General features: G+C 37.8%; 1 protein-coding gene across 17 annotated transcripts in view; it reads right to left on the bottom strand.

Annotated features, from left to right (window-relative positions):
• Positions 1 to 24,521, bottom strand: part of PCDH15 (protocadherin related 15) — an 813,949-nt gene that overhangs the window by 125,269 nt on the left and 664,159 nt on the right. For all 17 annotated transcript variants that reach the window (XM_021696071.1, XM_021696072.1, XM_044916450.1 and 14 more), the window contains 2 exons: positions 14,248 to 14,357; positions 12,225 to 12,365 (listed from right to left, as the gene is read on the bottom strand). In XM_021696071.1, coding sequence (XP_021551746.1) covers positions 12,225 to 12,365; positions 14,248 to 14,357 — 251 coding nt within the window. The remainder of the gene's footprint in view (positions 1 to 12,224; positions 12,366 to 14,247; positions 14,358 to 24,521) is intronic.

The following is a 24,521-nucleotide window of genomic DNA, read 5'->3' as shown; positions in this document are numbered from 1 at the left end:
TGTCTATTAATATAATTTAAGATATTGTTCTTAAAAGTAAGGTATACATCTTTCCTGAATAATAAGAATTATAGTCTAGGTTTTCATGTCTTTTATATAAATTATCTTGGCTACATGATTGTAATCATGAACACTAGCATTAGTCAAAGAGTAATAATAATTGCAAGGGAAACCACAAAGCCTTACCAATCCATGTCATGGAATCAAAGATAAGTGACACTTGATTTTAGGATCAAAACAGCACAGTATTCTGTATTCCATGCTGTACATCTATTTACTACTTTTATTTTGGAATACCTAGATTCTGTTATTTGGCCATATATCTAGCATTTTATTATCACTTCATATGGTGAACTCATGAAGTGTTTTTGTAAATGTGATACAAGTCACAATCACTGAGAAGAATAATATTATGGTTCTATTAATTATTCCAGGTAAGAATTACATCAGTGTTGGCCAAAGTCAATCATAACAAGGTCTAAGAGTTAAGTACAATATGATTTTTAATATAAATAATAGATGTCCAAAAGGTAAAGTTGAGTAGAACAATAGAAAACATAATAGCGTTTCTTTGATAGAGAGCATTAGAGCATGGCATCAAACATAGCTAACCAGGCAAATTCTCGATTGCCCTGGCAAAGAGATATTCACTATTTCCCCCTGAAATAGATCTCCTCCAGACTGTCATCCATACTACTCTCTCCTTCATGATCCATCTCAAACTTCATATTCTCTGAGTTTCTGTGGCGGAAACTGAGGCACTACAAAATTGGATATCACATCCTTGCCTTTGAGAACTCACAGTTCCCCACGTGACAGGGACAATGGGTGATTAAGGAAATGTAAAAAACGAGATGAGTTTAAAAATGAGCCTTGTGAAAGAATTAGGAGTTTACCTGGAGAACAGTGAAGGAAGGACCTTTTAGACACAGGGAACAGCGTAAACAAGAACAGTAGGGTAGAGCGAGTCCTTGAGATTAAGGAAAAACACCTCTATCAATAAGGAGACTGAGAGATGCAGGGACCTAGGAAATGGTGAGCAGGATCAAGAGCCCCTTCCAGTTGAGAGGATAACATCTAAGAAAGGGTCATCCTACGCACATTCCTTCTGTGTGGCACTTCTCCCCATATGCTTTTTATTTTTTAAACATAATGCTGGAATCTATTTTTGTCTAGTTAATGGGTAGTTTTGCCTAGGTTTTTTTTTCTTCTAAAAATAATCAATCGGTAAGTTTGTCAGCTTGTTAAAGCTGGTCAAGGTAGAATATGTCACTAATATGAGAAAAGAATGTTCACTTTCCATTTGTTATAAGAGATATAAATAGGGGCACCTGGGTGGCTCAGTTGGTTAAGCGACTGCCTTCGGCTCAGGTCATGATCCTGGAGTCCCGGGATCGAGTCCCGCGTCGGGCTCCCTGCTCGGCGGGGAGTCTGCTTCTCCCTCTGACCCTCCTCCCTCTCATGCTCTCTGTCTCTCATTCTCTCTGTCTCAAATAAATAAATAAAATCTTTTTAAAAAAAGAGAGATATAAATAAATAAAATCAATCTAACAGCTGTCTAAATCTTTAGCAAAATATTAAAAAGACTTGTGCTTCCTTACTCTATAGAGAGGAGCTGACCTTGATCACATAACAACAGAGTGTGGAGGGCCAATGGCCGCACTCATCAACAATATAAAGAATCAGTGTATTCAGCAGAAAAATTCTGATAATCCCCCCCCATCTTTAGGGGCTGAGATAAACGTTACGCTTATGTTATCCAGATACTTGCTTCCGTTTTCTTTTTCTCGAAATGATAGTTCCGTAATGTATAAGACTTAACAGATTTCACTTCTGTGAATAGTTTCACGTGCATTTAAAAGAACTTAGTTGGCCTCTGTTGAAATGGGAGTTTTTCTGAAGCAAAAGATAGAGTTTCTGTTGCATAGTTTCGGGACTTCCTTATTAATCAGATGATTGTAGCTCTCAGAAACAGAATATAAGGTAGCAAAAATATTTGTGAATCAGCAAATGGGCTCCATTTGAATCTCAGTTTTTAAATTCTGCCTGGAAAGGCAAGGAAAACATTAAATTATTAACTGTATGAATTAAACAGAAGTTCCCAAGAATAAAGAAATTATATTGCCTGTCTTTAGGCTGTACAGCTTAGTATAAGTTAAGGAGAACAATTTTATGCATTCCTAGACTCTTAAATATTTTAGTTTAAATTGACCATGGAAGTCATATAAAATGTTTTCCTCATGGGGGCGCCTGGGTGGCTCAGTCAGTTAAGCGTCTAACTTGGGCTCAGGTCATATTCTCAGGATCCTGGGATCGAGTCCTGCATTGGGCTCCCGGCTCATGCTTTTCTCCCTCTCTCTCTGCCTCTTCCCTTGCTCGCTCTCTCTTTCTCAAATAAAATCTTTAAAAAATGTTTTCTTCATGGAACATGATTTTTTTTCTTCCTAAAACATGTGAAGAAATATGTATTATGATCTGTACTCTCATTTAGAAGGGTTGATCTCACATCTTTGTCATTGGTTCAACAAATCACTTTTGGGGTCAACGGAAGAACATTGCCTCAATGCACTTGGTTTCCGAAATGGATTAATAAAATTCCATAACCATTTTTAAAATCGTATTTCCAAGCAAAGTTGTTCTGCACAATTGTTTTCTTGGACAGATAAATGTTTGTTTCATTAAAAATGTAATTGTTTCAACTGTGTATTTATATAAGATACCTAGAATGTGAGAGACAAAAATACAATAAAGGATATAATGGTATTAGCTTTCACAAAGTAGTCTCCAAGTTTTAAAGTAATAAAGTACGGATACAGTTTCTAAAATCATGGTTATATTTTTATAGAACAAATATAAGGCCTTGAACATACGGGATTTTAGGACCAAAAAAATGAACGTGTGAGATGCTACGATGCCACCCAACTTATGCAAGGAACACTTCTTAAGTCAGTCAATCATGGCTAAAGAGTCATTAGCATTACTTGTCACAGACCTGTTTGGAACCAGAAAAGCAAAGGAAATGAAATGTATTACAAGCCTTGTACCCTACAGCAAAACTATAAAATGAAATCAATAGCGTTTGAGTTGTTTTATCACCAGTTTAAAGTTTATCTTAATTGTCCTGTCATTTATTCCTGATTGAAAGGCTAGTTATTGAATCAAAACACAATGATCTATTTATAAAAAGCTGGTTTTTTTTTCTTCCACATTTAATGATAATTATACTTTTACCATAAAAGAAGAATTGCATTTCAAATGTGGAATTCCATAAATCAAACTACACAGCTATGAGCCAGCTGTAAAGGTGCATATTATTGCTTTTTCTCTATATCAAGATTAAAAATATGGTGATGACTTCGTGGCGGAAATATTGACATCTGTTTTGGGGAGGTTCCTGCACACAGGCCCCTTGGGGGTCTCTCTGGGAACAATGATGTTCCATCCTGAAAACCCAGGAGAGACTGAGGAGGTCTGAGGAGACAGAGAACATAGACACAAAAGAGGACTCATAGTTTTGAAACAATATTAAAAACATTTGTCTTTCACTCATGAAATGAAGATGCTTATTTAATCAATAATAATGCTCTATGGGAGCCAAGCAGGAAAAATACGGATACCTGACTGAATGGGACCAGCAGAAGAGAATAAAACCTGGGAACCTGAAGGATCAGAGAGTTTGTCATGCGGGAGAATTGAGAAATCACCCTCCAGAACTTTCCAGAACCCCTACAACATCACACGCCACAGGGGAGCTCCAGGCCCCCTCCCAGGACTGAAACTGTCCTGGCTCTGTGTCTTCAAATGCCCAGCCGAATCCTGGCGATGCAGAGGGCCCGGGTTTGCTACAGTCTAGGGGTCATGGGCAGTACATACGCTGCATGTTGGCGTGCATCCTCCTGATAGTCGCATCCCTTCACAAGCTGGCCTTTGTTTTCCAGACTTGCTCATCTCCTGGCTAAGCCTTTATTGAGCATATGTTTGTGCTACACCTTTTAGGCTCCTGGAAGCTATCAATACACGTAACAGACAAAAATCCCTACCCTCAAGGAACTTAAATTCATTACAAGTGTTTTAACAATATTCTGCTCTCCAGCCATGCTCAAATGGTGTGCTGTTCTTGTGTCCAGGCATACAACACAAGTCTATCTTGTCTCTTCTACTCTTCCTTTTATCCTGCTGATTTGAGCCCGTCTTTTTTCTGCTGCTGAATAAAAGCTCAAGTTACTTGTGATATTTAAAACAAAAACATTTTTTTAAAGAATTTATTTATTTATTTGACACACAGAGAGAGAGAGAGACAGCAAGAGAGGGAACACGAGCAGGGGGAGTGGGAGAGGGAGAAGCAGGCTTCCCACTGAGCAGGGAGCCCGATGCGGGGCTCGATCCCAGGACCCTGGGATCATGACCTGAGCCGAAGGCAGATGCTTAATGACTGAGCCACCCAGGCGCCCCCAAAAACATTTTTAATTAACAGAAAGTACTATAATCATGGTTAAGTTAAAAAAAATAATCTAGTTCAATATATTAATCAGTACTTCCAATTTAATTGAAAGGTAAAACTTCTCTTCCGTCCCAGCTCAGGCGTATTCCTGGAAAGTCTCCTGTCTGCTCCTTTCTTCTTGATTTATCAAGCTCCTCACCTCTTCCCTAGCAGGTGTTTTTCTCACACAGGCTGCCATCTTCTGGCTCCTGAGGTTGAGGAGGAAAGGTAGGTAAAGGAGGCAGGAAAGTTCCAGTGTAAAGATCACTATAGGGAAATGGTGCCCCTGCCTTGAGTCAGACCTGTGTTTGAAGCAGAGACTGTCAGTGGGGTGCGTTGAGCTATTTCAGGTTTGGGACAGCTATTTCAGTTGGTTTCCTCTCATCCCCTTAGTAGAAAGGCAGGTCCATCTCCGGCTTTTAATGTTTGCTTTTCGCCCACGTCCAGGTGATCATACTGGACATCCGCAAAAGCTAGCACTCACCTGTGTCCCAAATCTGGACCTTGGGTAGCATTTTCCAGCTCTCTGCCCGTGTAATTCTGCAAGTGCAGGCTTGTCCTGGGGTGGTGGCTGCTCCTCTCTTCCCCAAGCCAGTAACAGCTTGTCTGCACTACTGCCCCCTTCTGACAGTTCTTGGACACGGACGCCCTGTGCCCCTGAGACACGGCCACTCATGTGTCCGTAATGTGAAACTTGAGATGGAAGAGTTTATACTCTCACAACCTCCTTTTCTGGGGATGGATGTGTTGTGGAGCAGAATGCAAACACAAGTTTACAACCTTTTCTTCCCAAAGGAATACTTCAGATAAGACCATTGCTAAATCTCCATTCACTTGATCGTGTTTACTCTCCTTGGGAGTAAGGGTTTATACAGTGGTGAACTGCTGGGCTGTTTGTCTTATTTTAAATATCTTTGACAGCCTCTAACTATTTCTTGCACATCTCTGTCATTTTAGGTCTATTGTATCTTGGTCCTTTTTCTAAATTTCCAATTGAATACCGAGAGTTTCTCATCATTTCTAAAATGTGCTCTCTAGTGGTGTTTGAAACTGTCCTTTCAAACTTCCTCTGCTCATTCTTCAGGGTACAGCTTACAGGTCGGTCTGTTTGCGAAGACATCTCTGATCTCTCAGGTGTTAGCTGCTCACTCTTCTGTGGACACATCGCCGTGGGCGCGACCAGCCACCACGACCCGTGAGAGTGTGGCGTGACATCATGAGTTGTGTATGTGTCTGTCCCGCACTGAATAAAGGGATCCCGAAAGCAGCAACTTCATTTCATTATCTCTGTGTCCTAAAATCCTATGACAACACCTGGCACATTATAAATGCTAAGAATTAATGTCAAGGCAGTGAAATGGTCTCACCCTCAAAGCAAAACAAATCTCTAAGTCCTGTCCTCCTCAGTGATATGCAAAGTCTAGAGCTTGTTGAATAGGAAGGAAGAGAAAAAGAGGACTCTATCATATTTGTGGCTTATGGGAATACATTGTAGTTCAACTGCTTTTATTTTAGCGGTAAGCTAATAAACTGGTAGACCCATTCTCTTCGTGGTTATTTTTCCATTCTGGGGAAAATTTGCTCCTTAAAAATGCTTTCCGTTAATTTGGACTATTTTATTCATCATTTGTTCATTCATTTGGTCATATGTTTATTATAACTGCCTAAATGATTAATGGAGTTTAATGATAAAGGCAGTTAAGAAAGGCTAAATTTATCTAGAAGCCCTGTTGAAAAATCTAAAGCACACAAGTGAAAACTTAATCCTAAACTTGGTAACAGCTAACAGTACAAAAACCTGAGAGGGTTCTAGAGCTCATTTTCTAAAAGTCTTCAGCTGTGAAACAGTTCCATTGATTCAACAATTGTTTCAAGTATCCTTGGATTAAGATGTGTATTTAGGGAGTTGGAGAAGATGATTGAGGTGAAACGTGATATCCGAATCTTCCTGAGTCGTGCCTCGTTACAGTCAGGAATTTGAATGGCCGAGCATGAGGGACAGGATACCGTGGGAGTCTTGCACCTCCACGTGTCCTGCTGAGTGTGCCAAAACTGCACTGCTTGGACCCTTTTTCTCTAACAGGGACACAGAACTATTTACGTAGCTGGCAATTCTGAAAAGTGAGATAATCCTTCACAGAAATGCATCACGCCGTCCAGCAATTTCCCCCATCTCTTTCTAGGAAGACTGCTATTGCTTGCTATAAAAGTGGCAGAGTCTCCAAGCTCCGTGTCCCCTGCCCCTACCATAGTGCATTCCACTCAGGGCAGGTCTTCCCTGGCCCTACACCTGCCATGGGGTCTGGAGCTCAGGGACCCACGTCGTATGCTAGGTGCCACTTTGATACACATGCTAATACTTTCATTGTGAGTAACGAGGTCCTTAGTCTCTGACCCAGGGGTTTCTTTTATCAGCAGCCATGGAACTAAATTATTAACCTATACAGTTATTTTTGTGGGAGTCTCTTGCTTCTAGGTCTCCTCACTATCCCATTTTTGTAATTAGGATAATATCCTAGCAATCAAACCAAAAACCCACAGATCATATCTCCAACTAAATACCACAACAAGCTAATCTCCAAATCACAGAACATGAGCAACTAGAGAAAACAACAGATGGAAACAAGATCTCTGTATTATCAGCAAATATGATAACAGCAACTGTTTTTAGGGAAGCTGAGGGAGGGCTAAGCATTTCTGTTGCCCTGAGATCCAGTGAGTTTCAAAGTCGCCAGCACGCATTAAGTGGACATCTGACTGAGGTAATAGGAAAGCGATAGAGCAAAACTCCACACTACAGAGAAAGGGGAAACCCTGAGAACAGAATATAAACTGAGCAGGACAGGTACAATAGGGCAAAAAAAGAAAAAAAGAGAGAGAGAGAAAGTTTCTCCAGTGAAAGTGGGAGTGCTGAAAAAAGCTGATTTCTAAAAGTAAAAGGATAATATTTCTTTTTATCACTCTGTGAAAATAACTGAAAGAATAGTCTAGAGCTAGAAAAGCTGTTTTAATACCACCTTCCTTTTTTGACTGTAGAAAAAATAATTTCACCGATACATGAAAAATAGAAAAGGACCATGGTCAAAACCCACAAGGTAAAAAAAACAAACAAACAAAAAAAAACAGTGATCAGAACAATGGCTCTTAAAAAAATAAAGGTATTTAAAAAAATGCAAACTGTACATTAGTATTTTGAAACAAACTAAAATAGTTTATGAAAAGAAGAGAAGTCTTGGAAGAAAAACACGTATCAGAATTTAGAAAAACTCATAAACTAAAATCTTAAAAACATCTAAATGCAATGAAGAAAGATATTAAAGAGATAGAGAGAAAGGGATATAAAAGATAGGAAATGATTCATTATTTGTACAGTAGGAGTGTCCTATGATGAAAACAAGTTAATAAAACAAGAAAAAATTAAAAATGTAGAATTCAAGAAAAAATTTCTGAAATAAGGTTCGAATGCATATACTATGTGTAGAGGCAGAAAATGACTCAGAATAGCCAAAACGGAGACACATTCCAATAAAACTACTGAACTTTAAAGAAAAAACAGTAAATTCTTTGGAAATTCAGAAATAAAACCAACATGCATTGGAAAAGAAAACCATTTTGTCATTGTACTTTTTGGCAGTGACGTTTCATGGGAGAAAAAAACGGAGTGAGATATTTAAGCTGAAGAAAGAGAAAATATGAGTCAAGGCTTTTTTTTTTTTTAAAGATTTTATTTATTTGTGAGAGAGAGAGATTGAGAGCATGAGTGGGGGTGAGGGGCAGAGGGAGAGGGAGAAGCAGAGGCCGCACGGAGTGTAGCCTGACCCTGGGCAATATCCCAGGACCCAGAGATCACAGCCTGAACAACCAAGAGTTGGACACTTAACTGACCGAGCCACCCAGGCGCCCGAAGTCTTTCTTTCTTTCTTTTTTTTTTTTTTTAAAGATTTTTATTTATTTATTTGACAGAGAAAGAGAGACAGCAAGAGAGGGAACACAAGCAGGGGGAGTGGGAGAGGGAGAAGCAGGCTTCCCACAGAGCAGGGAGCCTGACGCGGGGCTCGATCCCAGGACCCTGGAATCATGACCTGAACCAAAGGCAGATGCTTAACGACTGAGCCACCCAGGCGCCCCCCGAGGTCTTTCATATCTAGCCAAATTTATGTTCAGTTTTCAGGTCCACAGATAAACTGTCATTAATGCACAAAAATATAGGTAATGCTATTCTTGTAAGCCTACTGTGAGGAGTCTACCACAGGACAAACTGTAGACAACTAGATGACTGATTACCTTATTGATATTAACAGGAATAAAACAATATTTCTTCAAATGCGATATGTGGGAAAAGGAAGTAGATGAAGCAGAAGCATTGCTCACAGTAGGAGATACACAAACAGCCCGGGAGGCGCCAAGTGGATTATGTAAAGTAAAAGTAAGAGAACAGTCGAAGTCTGGCCTGCAGATGGTGCGGTCAAATAGAACCGAGTTGGAGTGGAGCCACACCCATTTGCTTAGCGTTGGAGAACTGCCCACCATTTTGTTTACAGACTGTATCTCCCTTCTTTTCAGCTACCACAGGACTGAGTAGTTCAACAAAGACCATATGACCCATAAAACCCAAATTTTGTGTTATTTCAGTGGTCGCATTTGGAGTATGATAGTGAATCAACGCATTATTTTGAAAACCAGGAAATAAAAGGGAAGAATCAAACATTTTTTCCTGTCTTTCCTATAGAAGGAGGACGTCAGGGTTGTCAAATATTTGATGTGGAAGAGTTTCTCTTTGTGGAAAGGTTTGGCTACTACAAACAGAAGAAATGGAAGGATGGAATCAATAGGTAGGACATGACCCCCGGTGGTGACGGCCCTCAGGAAAGGAAAGTCAGAGGGACGGGCGTGCCTCTCTGGGGAAGCAGTGGATATCACCTACAATTTATTCATTTAAAAAAACAAACTAAATCTAACCAAGCCTCTAGCTCTATCATTTTACAGGAAATAAAGGAGATAAAGAAAAATATGAAATGACCACTTAGAGGCATGCTCATTGAAACCCGGGCTTCAGAAATCTCATTTCTCGAACAAATAGACATTAAAGGAAATTAAAAGGTATGGTGGGAGGGAAGTCTATATTTTAAAAGGGACACTTGAAATACTTTTCAACCAAGTGCAATATATGGACCTTATTAGGATTCTTTTTAATATAATATTGACTGGATATTCATTGATATTGAGCAATTTTTATTAATTTGGGTGGAGTAATAATGGTGTTGTGATTAAGTTTTGAGTCCTTTAAGAGATACATATTGAGATATTTGCAGATGAAATATTGTGTCTCTGATGTACTTCAAAATAATAAGGAGGGAATGGCTGAGAACACCATTGGTAAACTGGGTAGTTGACACTTGAAGGTTCATTATAATATTCTCTGGAATTTTATGTACATTTGAAATGTCCATACTAAAAGATCAGAATGTTTTAAAGATTCCTAGTGTCAAAGTTATGAAATGAGTTCTGAAATTGTTCTATTTTAATTATTAAATTGCATTTAAATATTAAATCCAGTTACAGCATAGTTATAAAACTTACTTTGAAAATGATTTCATTAACAAATTGTTGGCAAAGAAATTGCAATAAAATATTTCTTCAATGAATCAAACCTCTTTTGTTTATTAGCTTTATTCATGTGACATATGGCAGAGCTGAAGACCATGCGGCAGTGAATTCTAAAGCAGGGATAAACCTTTAAACAATTAATTAATTAACCTGATTTACATAATGGCTTTATTTTTGCAGAGCTAATGAACTAGGGATTCATTATAGGCCATTAACAGTCATTAATAAATGAAACTGTGGTTTAAATACATGAGTTTGTATTTCAGACTCCAGAGGCAGAGGTCAGTCATGAAATGATAATAACAATATCAAAAGCATCAAGCATTAAACAAACTAGTATTTAGCTTTTAGATTTCATGTGCTTCTGAGAGGCTACTGCACACACCTGCTAGCTGGTCGTAGCTCTCCATGCATTCTTGGGTACATGTAAGTATACATAGGTATATTAGTGAAACTTTTATTAGTCTTAGATTAGATTTACATTAAAGTACCAGGAACTAGTTGTATCATATTCACATATGAGATATCGATATGCCTTTATTCCTAGAAATTGGAGCTACTTCCTGAAAAATGCCAAGTTCTAAGACCTAAATATTTAGCAGATTTTTCTTTCTAAATCTAACTGTTCATTTTTTTCAAAGAAAGATGACAAATATAGTTTTCAAATAGTTTCCATGTTTTCCCTAGTTGCAATAAGCTGGTTTGCATTACATAATTTAGAACTACTCTAACCTTTTGATTCCTGATTTAGTCAATTCAATTGACAATTTGAAGCTTCCTCTATATTTTATAAAAATATAATTGCCCATGGTTAAAGATTTTAAGAACTCAAGAAACCGTCCTGATATTTTTAAAACAATTTAATTACGCAAGTAATGAATAATCACTGAAGACAACTTAATTTCCTTAATTCCAAAAATATACCATGTATAATCTGATTTTTTTCAAATGACTTGGTTGTACCTTTCTGAGCAACTGTGCAACCCTCCACACTAGATCAGTAAGTGAGACTTGAAAGAAATAAAAAAGAAGTGATTACTTTTAGGATAATCAATTACTGCACACTGGTAGAGAAAATTCTAGGGCACGTCTCTTGCCTTTTCTATCTACCTTGCTCTCCCTTCTTCCACCACCTAGGCTCTGTGGCTCTTGCTTTATACCTGTACCCTCGCTGGGGTTCTCACAGGCTCTTCATTTTCCTTCCTCCCCTTCTAAAGATGCTGATTGACGTAGTGTTGGCATAGGATGTCCAGGAAGGGCCCTGGAGTGAAAGGAGCCTGTTTCAGAGCCTGTTTCCCCCTTCATGCTCTCTCTGAGCCTCCGTTCCCTAATGGTTAAATTTAATTGGTTTTCTTGGGTCTTCTAAATTCTAAAAAAGTTGGCGTGATTATAAAAAGATGAACTGCCTGAAGTGCAAAGGAATATTACCTCAATGAACGGAAAAGAATAGCATTTATCTTGTTATTAGTAACATCTCCCAGAATCTCTGCTCGTGCCCTTCACAAATTGGCTTTACTTGCTCTCTTATGTTGGTAAACTATATCACACAGATGTTGGAGAACGATTCTGGAGTCAAAAGCTGTGAGCTTAAATCTCTGGGTTTTCATTTACCAACAGCATCATTTTTAAAAAGTCACTCAACCTTATCTTGTCTTTGTAAAATGGGAATAATAATTTCCATCTCCTAGAAATGGATGTGAATTAAATATAATGCCACATATAATTTACAATAAATGTTAGTTGCTCTTTTAAGATGCATTTTCCTCTGTGCTAAGAAAATCAGTTAAGTACAAGAGACCACACAATTCAAGAGAATGTCGGGCAGTCCTGTACCCATTAACAATATACACACCAGAGAGTTTGCCAGAGCTTCACAGTGGGATTAAGAATAAAGTTGATTCTAGCAATATCGTATACCCAGTTTGAAGATGGTGTGTTATTGCCTTGATATTTCAGGAGTATGAAATCACTCCCAGCACTGTCCTCTATCAGCTGTTAAAATGGATGGGCAATCAGCTCCAAGTACTACTGATCTCCCCACATTCTCTAATGATAACTTTTGGACCTATGTATTTCATCAGAAAATGAGCAGAAGCACCATAAAATCCTTCCGGAATGCTTAAGTAATATAACTTACTTTTCGAAGGGACTCGGAGATTGGCGAGGACCACTTCCAGGGAATCGGCCTGGACGCGAAGTATGTAGCTTGTCCTGGTCTCATAATCCAGGGGGGCATTCACATAGATAACACCTGTGATGTTGTTAATTCCAAACATATCTGCAATTAAAATATAGTTCTTTGGTCATTTCCTTCACATCGTAAGAAAAAAAAAAAGAATCCTCTTTAAAAGGCACTGTGATTTTAAAAAATACTCCTTGTAAACAGGAGTAATGCATGAAGATGACAGGATTCTGGCTTTTGGAAGCTGTGCTCCATCTCTTCAAATTATCATCAGTGTATCCTTAAGTGAACACCTTAATTTTCTAGTTATGTTGAGAGTCTCCTGGAAAACAATGTTTCATCAGTCAATTAAATTTGGGAAGCACTGCACACTATATCCATCATGGTAGATTCGGATGGTCCTTTAAATACTAAAGGGCATTAGATGTTCCTGATATTTAGGGAGAAGGCATAGCAGCAAAGTAGGAACAAAGAAGAAAGTAAGAAAAGTAAGATGTCCTGCCCTTGCTACAAGGGCAGGCATTTCTAGTAACGGTTGATCACTGAAATACTTAAAAAGAGCCTTCACATGGGCGCCTGGGTGGCTCAGTTGGTTAAGCGACTGCCTTCGGCTCAGGTCATGATCCTGGAGTCCCGGGATGGAGTCCCGCATCGGGCTCCCTGCTCGGCAGGGAGTCTGCTTCTCCCTCTGACCCTCCTCCCTCTCATGCTCTCTGTCTCTCATTCTCTCTGTCTCAAATAAATAAATAAAATCTTTAAAAAAAAAAAAAAAAGAGCCTTCACAGGGGCACCTGGGTGGCTCAGTCGGTTAAGCATCTGCCTTCAGCTCAGGTCATGATCCCAGGGTCCTGGGAATGAGCCCCGCATTGGGCTCTCTGCTCCGCAGAAAGCCTGCTTCTCCCTCCCCCACTCCCCCTGCTTGTGTTCCCTCTCTCACTGTGTCTCTCTCTGTAAAATAAATAAATAAAATCTTTTTTAAAAAAAGAGCCTTTATAATTTCCTTGAGAATTGCTTAATTTTATATTCATCCACTTACTAAATATTAAATATTGAACATTCATGTATTTATTAAGTGTATATTGACTATTTCTTTTTTTAAAAGATTTTATTTATTTGTTTTTAAGAGAGAGACATAGAGAGAGCATGAGTGTGGGGGAGGGAGGGACAGAGAGGGAGAAGCAGGCTCCCTGCCGAGCAGGGAGCCTGCTGAGGGACTTGATCCCAGGAGCCTGAGATCATGACCTGAGCTGAGGGCAGACACTCAACCGACTGAGCCACCCAGGCACCCTAAATGTATATTGACTATCTCTTGACCACTTACGACATGCCAGGCCATCCAATTTATCAAAAGGAAAAAACAGAGGACCACTAACTGTGGATAATGGTGAGAAAAAGAACAGATGAGAAATGCAGCTACGAACTTCTTCTCAGAAGCTGGCAAACCATCCTGTTCTCAGTGAAGAGTAGTTGGTAGACAAAACTCAAATTATTTATTTACTTCTAAGTTAACCACTTGAGGAATCATATTACACAATGTACATGGGTTTTATCATGGATGTGGCTCTTTGGGCATTCAAAATTATTTGCGATCCTAAAATTTCTTCAGTGTTAGTCTAGCTATGACATGGAGTAGGTCATGGATGGTCCAGAACAGTGGGAAGAGACCCCTGTAGGCAACAATCATGACCAAAACCTGAAAGTATGATGCGTTAATTGTGAAGAGATACCATTAAAATATCCCTAAATAAGGGCAAGAGGAAAGCTTCCAGAATTGGATAGTTAGTATTTCTGGTGGGGGGGGGGGGGGTCATGTTTGTTAGTATAACCAAATTTTTTAATCTGATTGAACACTTAAATTGCATTTAAGTTAGATAGGTTTTTATTAGAAAAAAATAGCATAAATAATAATTCAATCTGAACTGAGTCCCAGGTCCAAGTGTTAGTTTATGGTGAAGACACAGACTGAATATCTACTCACCTTCTTCGTTTCCTGAAACTATGGAGTACACAATACTCTGGTTGATGGCCGCTGCCGAAATCACTCCAACCATAGTCCCTCTGGTGGCAAGTTCACTCACTGGAGGAGGTCTGCAGGTTTAGAGAGAGGGTTCATTTTTTGTAGTCCATTTGTCATGACAGAGTTTTGAATTTAATAATAGAATATGCTAGTTCATGTGTGAGTGCATTTATTTGAATAATACATTTTCTGAAATTTTTTTTTTAAGATTTTATTTATTTATTTGAGAGAGAGAATGAGAGACAGAGAGCACGAGAGGGAAGAGGGTCAGAGGGAGAAGCAGACCCCCTGCTGAGCAGGGAGCCCGATGCGGGACTCGATCCCGGGACTCCAGGATCACGACCTGAGCTGAAGGCAGTCGCTTAACCGACTGAGCCACCCAGGTGCCCCATTTTCTGAAATTTTCAAAGTAGTACCACATCAAGACTCCAGCCCTAACAAACTGTGTTCACAGTTATGCAAATGCTCTTGGTTGTAAAGGTCTTATCACCTGCATTATTTTGAATTTGAGGTATAATTTATTTTTGGATACTATTTTATTATCTGCCCAACATCATACAAAAATTCTTTCCACTTGTTTCTCTAAATTACCTTCTGAACTGAAAGCAATAGAAGGGGGTACAATTTGCTATCTTAATTTGTAAAGTAAAATGTTGATTTCGTGCCACTGCTGTTAGCATATTTAAGCAACAGCTTCCAGATGACTCTTTCTAGTCCTTACTCTTGTGCTCCTGGGATGCTCTAACTGTACAAAAAAAGGATTTGAACAGAGGGCATCACAACACTCACATTGCTCTTGAACTCACTGATTTTGCTTACCTGTAGCCATGTTCTGCCCTCAGTACTATGATATTTACTTAATTTCCAAGTTATATTTTCAAAAACACATCTCCTTCTCAAAATCTCCATTTATTTTACAGTATTGGTCACTGCAACTAGGCTATCATAACTTTAATCCTAAATTAATGGAAATAATCTCACTTTTATAATATACAGGTGTTATATTACCCAGATCCAATAGATTTAAAAAAATCAGTGAATAGTCCAGTCAATCTGTCTAGAGCATCCCACTTCTCTAAGCTTCCACCTCTTTCCTCAAGCTGATAAGACAAACCCTACCATCATTTCCTCCACTGGCTTTTTCTTTTAATACTTACTCTCCTAATGTTCCTCCTCATTTTTTTTTTAAGATTTCATTTACTTTTTTTAAAAAAGATTTTATTTATTTATTTGACAGAGAGAGACACAGTGAGAGAGGGAACACAAGCAGGGGGAGTGGGAGAGGGAGAAGCAGGCTCCCCGCTGAGCAGGGAGCCCGATGTGGGGCTCTATCCCAGGACCCTGGGATCATGACCTGAGCTGAAGGCAGATGCTTGACTGAGCCACCCAGGCGCCCCAATTCCTCCTCATTTTTATCTGCATCCTCTCAGTTCTTCTAATTTGGATTACATTGTGCAATTGTATTGTGCCTTCACTGAACAATTTGTTATAAAATAACAAATCCTGAACTACAAACATACAGTCCAGAAAATTAATTACATACAGCTCTTTATAAACATGTCCAAATTGCTGTGTTCTTTGCCACCATAGTCCATACGCTTGGTTAAGTTACTGAAATGTAAAGCGATGTTTTACAGATGCTCTAGCACTTAATGGTGGTCCATATATTCATCGCATATTCAACAACTATTTTTTTTGCTAAAGAATAAGAACTAATCCATATAACTTTTAGTGAAAAGGATAAAGTACGTATGTATGTACACATGTTATTTTGTTCTCCTGCATCTTTTCTGCCTTCTTTTGTTACAGCAGATAACCACACCTCCTCTATACCCCATCTAAGCAGTTTGGGTAAGGCTGCCAGAGTCTACACCCCCAAGGTGTGTAGATAGACACATTACCCATCTCTGGCCACTGGGGATGCTTTATCTTCTTTGCTCAGTGTTCATGTCTCATGTAAAAAAGTCTTGCCCAGAAATTTTATTTTAAGTACTAGAAAAAAAAAATTTTTTTTAAAGATTTTATTTATTCATGAGAGATAGAGAGAGAGAGGCAGAGGCAGAGGGAGAAGCAGGCTCCCCACAGAGCAGGGAGCCCGATGTGGGACTCGATCCCAGGACCCTGGGATCATGACCTGAGCTGAAGGCAGACACTTAACCGACTGAGCCACCCAGGCGTCCCAGTACTAGAAAAAAATTTTAATGTTGTTTTATGTTACCCTATGAGAAGGTTGATCAGGTTCTTGTTGATCATGGTACCAACACAAATGAAATAACAAAGGTTGAAAATAGGTCCCCTATACTTTGCCTAATATTCTAAATGCTGCTATACGTGAAGCTAGGTAAGCTCATCATTTCAGTTACTGAAACAATTTGTCCTTTATTTCTCCTTTATCTAGGATTTCTACCATTTCCAACCAAAAATGTCCCCACTAATTAACAAGAACATGTTTAGATTAGAAAAGGATACATTTGCCTAGATAGACACTCTAGGCAACATATCTGAGATAACAATTATATTCTTTAAGCAATTTATTTACACACTGTCACAGTGGAATACAGATGCCTTAGGTAACCTTGAGCAGAAAAGATAACAGTCTACCATAAAAAGGAAGACATTCACAAGAGTGACACTAAGGTTGGTTTTGATGGACTGCTTTGATGATGAATAGATACACTTTTGTACGGTATTTTAGATTATAAAGTAGACATTAAGACCATGTGCTGTTTGTCGCATTGCTTAGTGATTGACTATGGTGGTTGTGAAATAGAAAACCTGGAATGGATGAAAATCAGAGAGATGGAAACAGGATAGTCTCTGAAATGGACCTCCTCCTGACATTCCAACCCTTGCGTATTGCTCTCCTCTCGCAAGACAGCCAGACTCCAGCTTGCTTCTAATGAACAGAATACGGCAAAGAAAATGGGATGTCACCCCAGTCATTACATTACGTAAGACTGTATTCTGCAAGTTCCCTCTTGCTAGGAGACTCTAACTCTCTCCCTTGCTGGATTGAAAGAAGAGGACATATGGAATTGTCCATATGGCAAGAAACTAAAGGTGATATGATGTCTAACCACCAGGCAGCAAGCAACTGAGGCTCTCAGCCCAACATCCCACTCATAACTGATTCTACCAACTACCACACAAGCTTGGAAGCAGACCCTTCTCCAATCAAGCCTCAGATGAGACACTGACCCTGGCCAACACCTTGATTCACACCTATCTGAAACAATGAAACACAGAATGCAGGTAACTGATTTCTGACCTATAGAACCTTCAAGATGATATATGTATTGTTTTAAGTCATTAAGTTTGTAAAAATATTGTCTTGTGCAAGAGATGAGTGATACACATGGCTTGGATGTTAAGAGCAACAAATTAACTTAAGACAGATCAATATATCATACAAGTTCATTTTGATATAAGAAAATATATGTTAGCCAGATTCTGGAATCACTTTCATAAACTGAATTTCTTCTTGTGAAAGTAAACATTGCTTAAATTGTTGACTTGTTTATCTTGTTACTACTCATGAGATAAGAACTAAATTTTATACTTTCTATAATTTGTTTCTTAATCCTTATAAAGTATAGAAATAGAAAGTCTGCAGCTAATGTACCTTCAGCTTTAACACCAAAAAAATGCCACTATTCATTTCAAACTTTAAAAACAGCATTTAATGTATATTTTTGTACAATTAGGATGGAAATGATCAATACTGGAAAAAGTAACTGGCATCATTATAAAAGGAATTTAAATCCTATGCATACCACTAAAAGCATTTAAAATTCTATTTGTTAGTAAATGTTTAAAACGGATTTACTTTCTAGACAAAATATCTCCTCGTTAACCTTTGTCCTAATTGTTCCAACACACTTGTTTCTACCAGAATCAAAACATACTATAAAAATGCAATTTTCTCCTGGCTAGAAATAAATGAACCTCCATGATAATGAGCATTAGATCACAAAATTTCAATTCTTTCTATTTATTGCAAGGCAGACCCAAGTTTATTTTTGTTTTACACCCTGGAAAGTGCCAGTTACATGATTGGGGCAAATTACATATTTTCTTAGGAGTCACATGTTACTTGAATACAAAATGAAAGAGCTGGTGTAAATCAGGATCTATAAAGCTGGATGACAGAGAGGACAGAGAGGTAAGGGAATGGAATGACACGGGCTGGGCATCAATTAAGAGGGAGCTCGGTGGACGGAAGGACTCGGCGAGCACTGATGCTCTATTTAATGAGGGCAACCACCATGCTATGCTGCCAATGCAGTGAGAGTTTAAAATGGGAGAAAAAAGGAAGTTCAAGTTTTTATGTGAATTCTGTGAACTTTTATATTTTGGAACCCAGTGGAAATTTATTTTTTAAGACAACATCTGACTTGGTTTGATCTATGGGCTGACAATATGTGATTTTTAGAGTCCTGTCTGTAAGGTATTTTCTGGTCCAACTCCACTCTGAGTCTGATGTCATGTGATTTGTCATCACCCCCCCCCCCTTCTTTCTGTGGAGTACAGTCAAATCTATTGATTGATTTCAGAAGCGAAGAATTATGGCCAAAGAAAGGATTCCTCAGAAACTTCTTTTAAAAATGTTTTTCCCTTGCTATTCATTCATATACTTGCAATTCATCCACCTTACAATAAACAATACATCAATAAGCCTCTTCTAATTTAAACTTTTAACACCTCACTAAAAACAAATAGTTGTCAGGTACCTGGAATTCAGGAATTCTGCTTTTTAAAGCTAGATTTACTGCCAATATAATTGAGAAAAAGCTCCCTTCCAATAAAAGAGGCAGTTGGATCACATAAGGCTCAGGAGTGGAGCTACACGGCCTTCCTATGAATCTTTAGAGTCAAGAGATCAGCTGGGTCCCCCTCCCCAGGACAGGACTGCTAGGAGCATGCTAAGGACAGTGGTTATAGCTTCAACCAATATGGATGGAACATGGGAGCAGCTCATGGCTTCATACTTGTAAAATGCCTTCAGATGCTCTCTCTCTCTCTCTCTCTCAAATAAATAAATAAATAAAATCTTTAAACAAAAAGAAAAAAAAAAACAAAATCACCTAAGCTAATTCTTTTTTTTTTATTTAAAAGATTTTAATTATTTATTTGAGAGGGAGAGACTGAGAGAGAGAGCACATGAGAGGGGGGAGGGTCGGGAGGGTCAGAGGGAGAAGCAGACTCCCCGCCAAGCAGGGAGCCCGATGCGGGACCCGATCCAGGGACTCCAGGATCATAACCCGAACCGAAGGCAGTCGCCCAACCAACTGAGCCACCCAGGTGCCCAACCTAACCTAATTCTTAAAAGCATAAATAATATTTCAATTGAAAAAACTCAATTATGACAGATATCAAATTTACATTTTATTATGTCATTAATCTTGCTATTTGCATTGTCCTTGCCTCCCCTAAATTTTACATGTACAACAGCTATATGTAATTTTTGATACCACACTTCAGTTTTTAGAGCAGTGTTAGGTTCACAGAAAAATTAGACAGAAAGTGTAAAGCTCCTATACACACTCCTACAACCAGTTTGCTCTATTATTAACATCTGGCATTAGTGTGGTGCATTTGTTAAAACTGACGAGCCAATTAAAATTGACGAGCCAATATTGATACATAATGATTAACTAAAATCCATTGTTGACATGAGGCTTCACTCTTGCCTTGTAGAGTTCTACGGGTTTAGACTGACTTATAATGTCATATATCCACTATTACAATATCATACAGAATCGTTTCGGTGACCTAAAATTCTCCTTTTCTTCAGTTACCCATCCCTCTTTCCTCCTGAACCTATGGAAACTGCTGATCTTTTTACTCTCTGCATATTTTGCCTTTTCCAGACTGTCATGTGGTTGGAATCAGACAGTATGTCATCTTTTTGGACTGACTTAGCAATATGTACTTAAGCTTCCCCTATGTCTTTTGGTGGCTTTATACTTTTTATTGCTCAATCATATTACGCTGTATGAATGTACAACAAACAGCTGCATTTTAGTAAGAAGAAAATTGATCAAAATAACTCCAAGCCTGTTGTTTAGAAATAAATCTTTGCAGATAAAGTGCGACCCAGAAAAGTTAACTGCTACAGAATGTATATGCAAAATGCTTACAACACAATTTTCTTATAGATATAAAAATTAATTCATAGATATCTGTTTTACATTTCAATTTTTTCCTGAAAATATAGATAATAAATCTGTCTCAATTAAATACATTTTAACATATCTGAATCATCTGAATAATGACTATGCTAAAATAACAGACTTTGCAGTTCTCAAATGGTAGACCCCATCTTTACAGTATAAATATAGATGAAACAATTATTCTACAATTTAAAGTCTACTTTTATTGTTGGGTTCAAGATGTAACAATAAAAGTCAATGCTGTATGTGTCGCATAAAGCTCCTAATTATTTTAAATACCGTGCAGTTTAGGATATAAAAGTGTTTGTAAATAGATGCTATAAAATTTCACTGGGATTCAATCTGGCTCTATTGCTTTCTTTCTACTGAGAAACAAATCTAATTTATTTTGACATGTTTGAATTCAATATATTTGCAAATCAGTGTCAATTAAGGAACTGTTTTTATATCTACTATGAGGGAATTTAATGAAAATGGGAAGAAAAAAAAAAAGCATCCACCAGAACTCCTATTATTGGTGACCTTGGAGCAATTGCATCAGTGTGATCTGATTTTACTTATTTAACCAAGAAAAGCAGTTTTAAAAAGACATGAATCAGGAGAGAAATGCTAGCTTTCCCATATTTTTTAGGATGGATTGCAGATAAAAAAATTAATAAAGAACCAAATAGTTAGATGCTATATTTTTTACATCTTTTCCAAAGGTGCTTGCTATTTTAAGAGTTTTGCTTCTTTTCAGGTCCATGAAGCGTCCTCATTTTGAATACAAGAAAACTGATGCCTTGAGTACGAAACCATTTCTCAAGTCCATAAAACTATACGAAGCTAAATCTGCAATCTAGGGTGCATGTGTTCACTGGTTTCATTTATTATTTGCATTAATAGAGTTTATCTAATCTTGCTTAGTCATTGGCTCTCAAACTTTATAAGAATTACCTGAAGAATTTATTAAAATTTTCAGATTTTTTTGTGCATCATGCTTGAAGATTCTGATTTAGTAGGTCCATAGGAATATCATTTATAAAATTCTGGCTTAAGAATTTACTTACTACATATGTGACCTTGCAAAAATTCTTAGCTTCCCCATTCTTATTTTTTTAATCTGTAAAATGCAGACATTACCTACTTTGGAAGATGGTGGAGTGTACTAAGGGACATAATGTGGACAAAAAGCTTTCCTTAAATCTAGCATAAAGGAGGTACTCCATAAATTATGGCTTTATTAATACACTATTTTATGGGCTATACTTCTGGAAGTTTACCATAAATATTATACTGCTATACAAATTTGTCTCATAGATGGGGGAACAACAACAAAAAAAACTTGAATACTTTAAAGCAAAGAAAACAATAAAACAAAAAGGCAACCTACTGAATGGGTAGAAATACTTGCAAATTATATATCCATAAGGGGTCAATATTCATAATACATAAAGAACTTCTACAAGTCAACATCAAAAAAAACCAAATAATCCAATTTATAAACGGGCAAATGAATAGATATTTTTTCCAAAGAAGACATCCAGATGGCCAACAGGTACATGGAAAGATGCTCAACATCACTCATCATCAGGGAAATACAAACCAAAACCACAATGAGCTATCACCTCACACCAGATGGAATGGCTAGTGTCAAAAAGACAAGCAATAACAAGTGTTGGTGAGGACGTGGAGAAAAGGGAACCCTCATGCACTGTTGGTGGGAATGCAAACTGGTGCAGTCACTGTAGAAAACAGTATGGAGGTTCCTCAAAAAGTTAAAAGTAGAAATACCATATGATGCAGTAATCCCACTACTAGGTATTTACCCAAAAGAAAATAAAAACATGAATTTAAAAAGATATGTGCACCCCTATATTTACTGCAACATTATTTGCAATAGCCAAGATAAAACGTAAGTGTCCATCTATAGATGTATGAATAAAGAAGACGTGGTATATATACACAATGGAATATTACTCAGCCATAAGAAATAATGAAATCTTGCCATTTGCAACAACATGAATGGACCTAGAGGGTATTATGCTATATGAAAAAGGTCAGACAAAGACAAATATCATATGATCTCACTATATGTGGAATCAAAACACAACAACAATAAAAAAACCCCAAAAACCAAAATTCAGACTCATAAACACAAAGAATAAACTGGTCGTTGTCAGAGGGGAGAGAGGCGGAGGGGGGCAAAATAGCTGAAGGGGATTAAGGTACAAACCTCCAGTTGTAAAACAAATAAATTACAGAGATGAAAGTATAGCACAGGGAATCCAAGCAACAATATTGCAATAATGTTGCATGCTGACAGATGGTGACACATATTATGGTAACCGAGTGATGCACACAATTGTCAGATTACTCAGTGGTACACCTCAAACTAACACAACATTGTATGTCAACTATCCTTCCATAATAAAAATGAAAAGCAACTTGATTTAAAATGCTAACAAATACATACCAATGAAATATCTGTAATTATACATATAACATACTAGAGATCCTTGTTCTTTAGTGCACATCTCTGTGGAAGTAGGACTTTAAAATTTTATGTATATACTTGTTTACTGTGATAAAAATAATATGATAAAAGCAAACATAATAAAACTGTTACTTAAAAAGTAGGACTTAAGATGAGCAAATACTTATTATTCTGGGGGTCAAAAAACTTGGTAACTTTATTTATTTATTTATTTATTTATTTATTTATTTATTTGAAGGGGGAGGGGCAGAGGGGGAGAGAGAATTTTTTTTTTTTTAAAGATTTTATTTATTTATTTATTTGAGAGAGAGAGAGAGAAACAGCATGAGAGGGGAGAGGGTCTGAGGGAGAAGCAGGCTCCCCGCTGAGCCGGGAGCCCAATGTGGGACTCGATCCCAGGACTCCGGGATCATGACCTGAGCCGAAGGCAGTCACTTAACCAACTGAGCCACCCAGGCGCCCGAGAGATAGAATCTTAAGCAGGAGCGTGGAACCTGATGTGGGCTGGATCTCACAACCCCAAGATCATGAGCTGAGCCGAAACCAAGAGTCGGACACCTAGCTGACTGAACCACCCAGGCACCCCAAAACTTGGTAACTTTAAAAAATTGTCCTCAGAATTCAGAATCCAAAATTGTTTTACTCTCTTAATCGGAGCTTATACTGGGAAAGGAGCAGAAAAGTAAGTTTACCTCTCCAAATAGTGAAACTGGTGTGCAAACATCTAGCCATCCTTTTTGAAGTCTTCTCACAATCCCAACAGTTTAAAGTTTTAAAATGACAGGCATAAATATCCCCTTCTCAGCAAGTTAAATGATCTCACTGATTTCTATTAATATTTATATCAAATCTCAATAAACTTATCTGCTAATGAATATATGAGAAAAAATTTGAATACTTTTAATAAGTAATATTGCTCTTGGATAATATTGTAGGTTATATCTTAAGCAATCAGATTTTCCCTTCCTAGTTCTCAGTCACAGAACAATTTTACATCTGAAATGGGGATAATATTTTTCTTTTTACTATTTTTTTATACGTGTAAATCCATAGACTTCTGTCTTCATTCAAAAATAACAACCAGAGGGTAGGGTTGGTATAGGTAGAGGTGGGCTCTGAATCTTAAAAAAAAACAACAATCAAAAAATCATTTAAAATTCAATGAGTTTACTTACAGAGGTTCACTCACCCATTCAATAAATACTTACTGAATACATACCATGTGCCTGGCAATAAAAACACAAAGGCAGGAGAGAAGAAATGGATTGTGCATTCATAAAGCTTATAGCCTTACAGGCAAACCACACAGTTGTGTGAAGAATTATAGTAACATGTGGTAAGTGTATTAATATCAGATCCCTGATTATAAGTTCAGTAGTAAACATGGTGTTCACCATTTATATTTTATTTTCCACACATACCTATAAATAAACAGTGGAATCAGGAGTTGTCTGATTTGATAGAATATGCTAGACCAGGCATATTCATTTCTGGCTGATAAATTTACTTACTAAAAATAGACTACAGTAATACACACACACACACACACACACATACTCTTAGTAATGATCTCTGAGAAAACACAC

Source organism: Neomonachus schauinslandi, chromosome 6, assembly GCF_002201575.2.
Source record: "Neomonachus schauinslandi chromosome 6, ASM220157v2, whole genome shotgun sequence".
NCBI classification, from domain to species: Eukaryota; Metazoa; Chordata; class Mammalia; order Carnivora; family Phocidae; genus Neomonachus; species Neomonachus schauinslandi.
The sequence above is the reverse complement of the archived record's forward strand: the minus strand, read 5'-3'. Positions and strand labels throughout refer to the sequence as shown.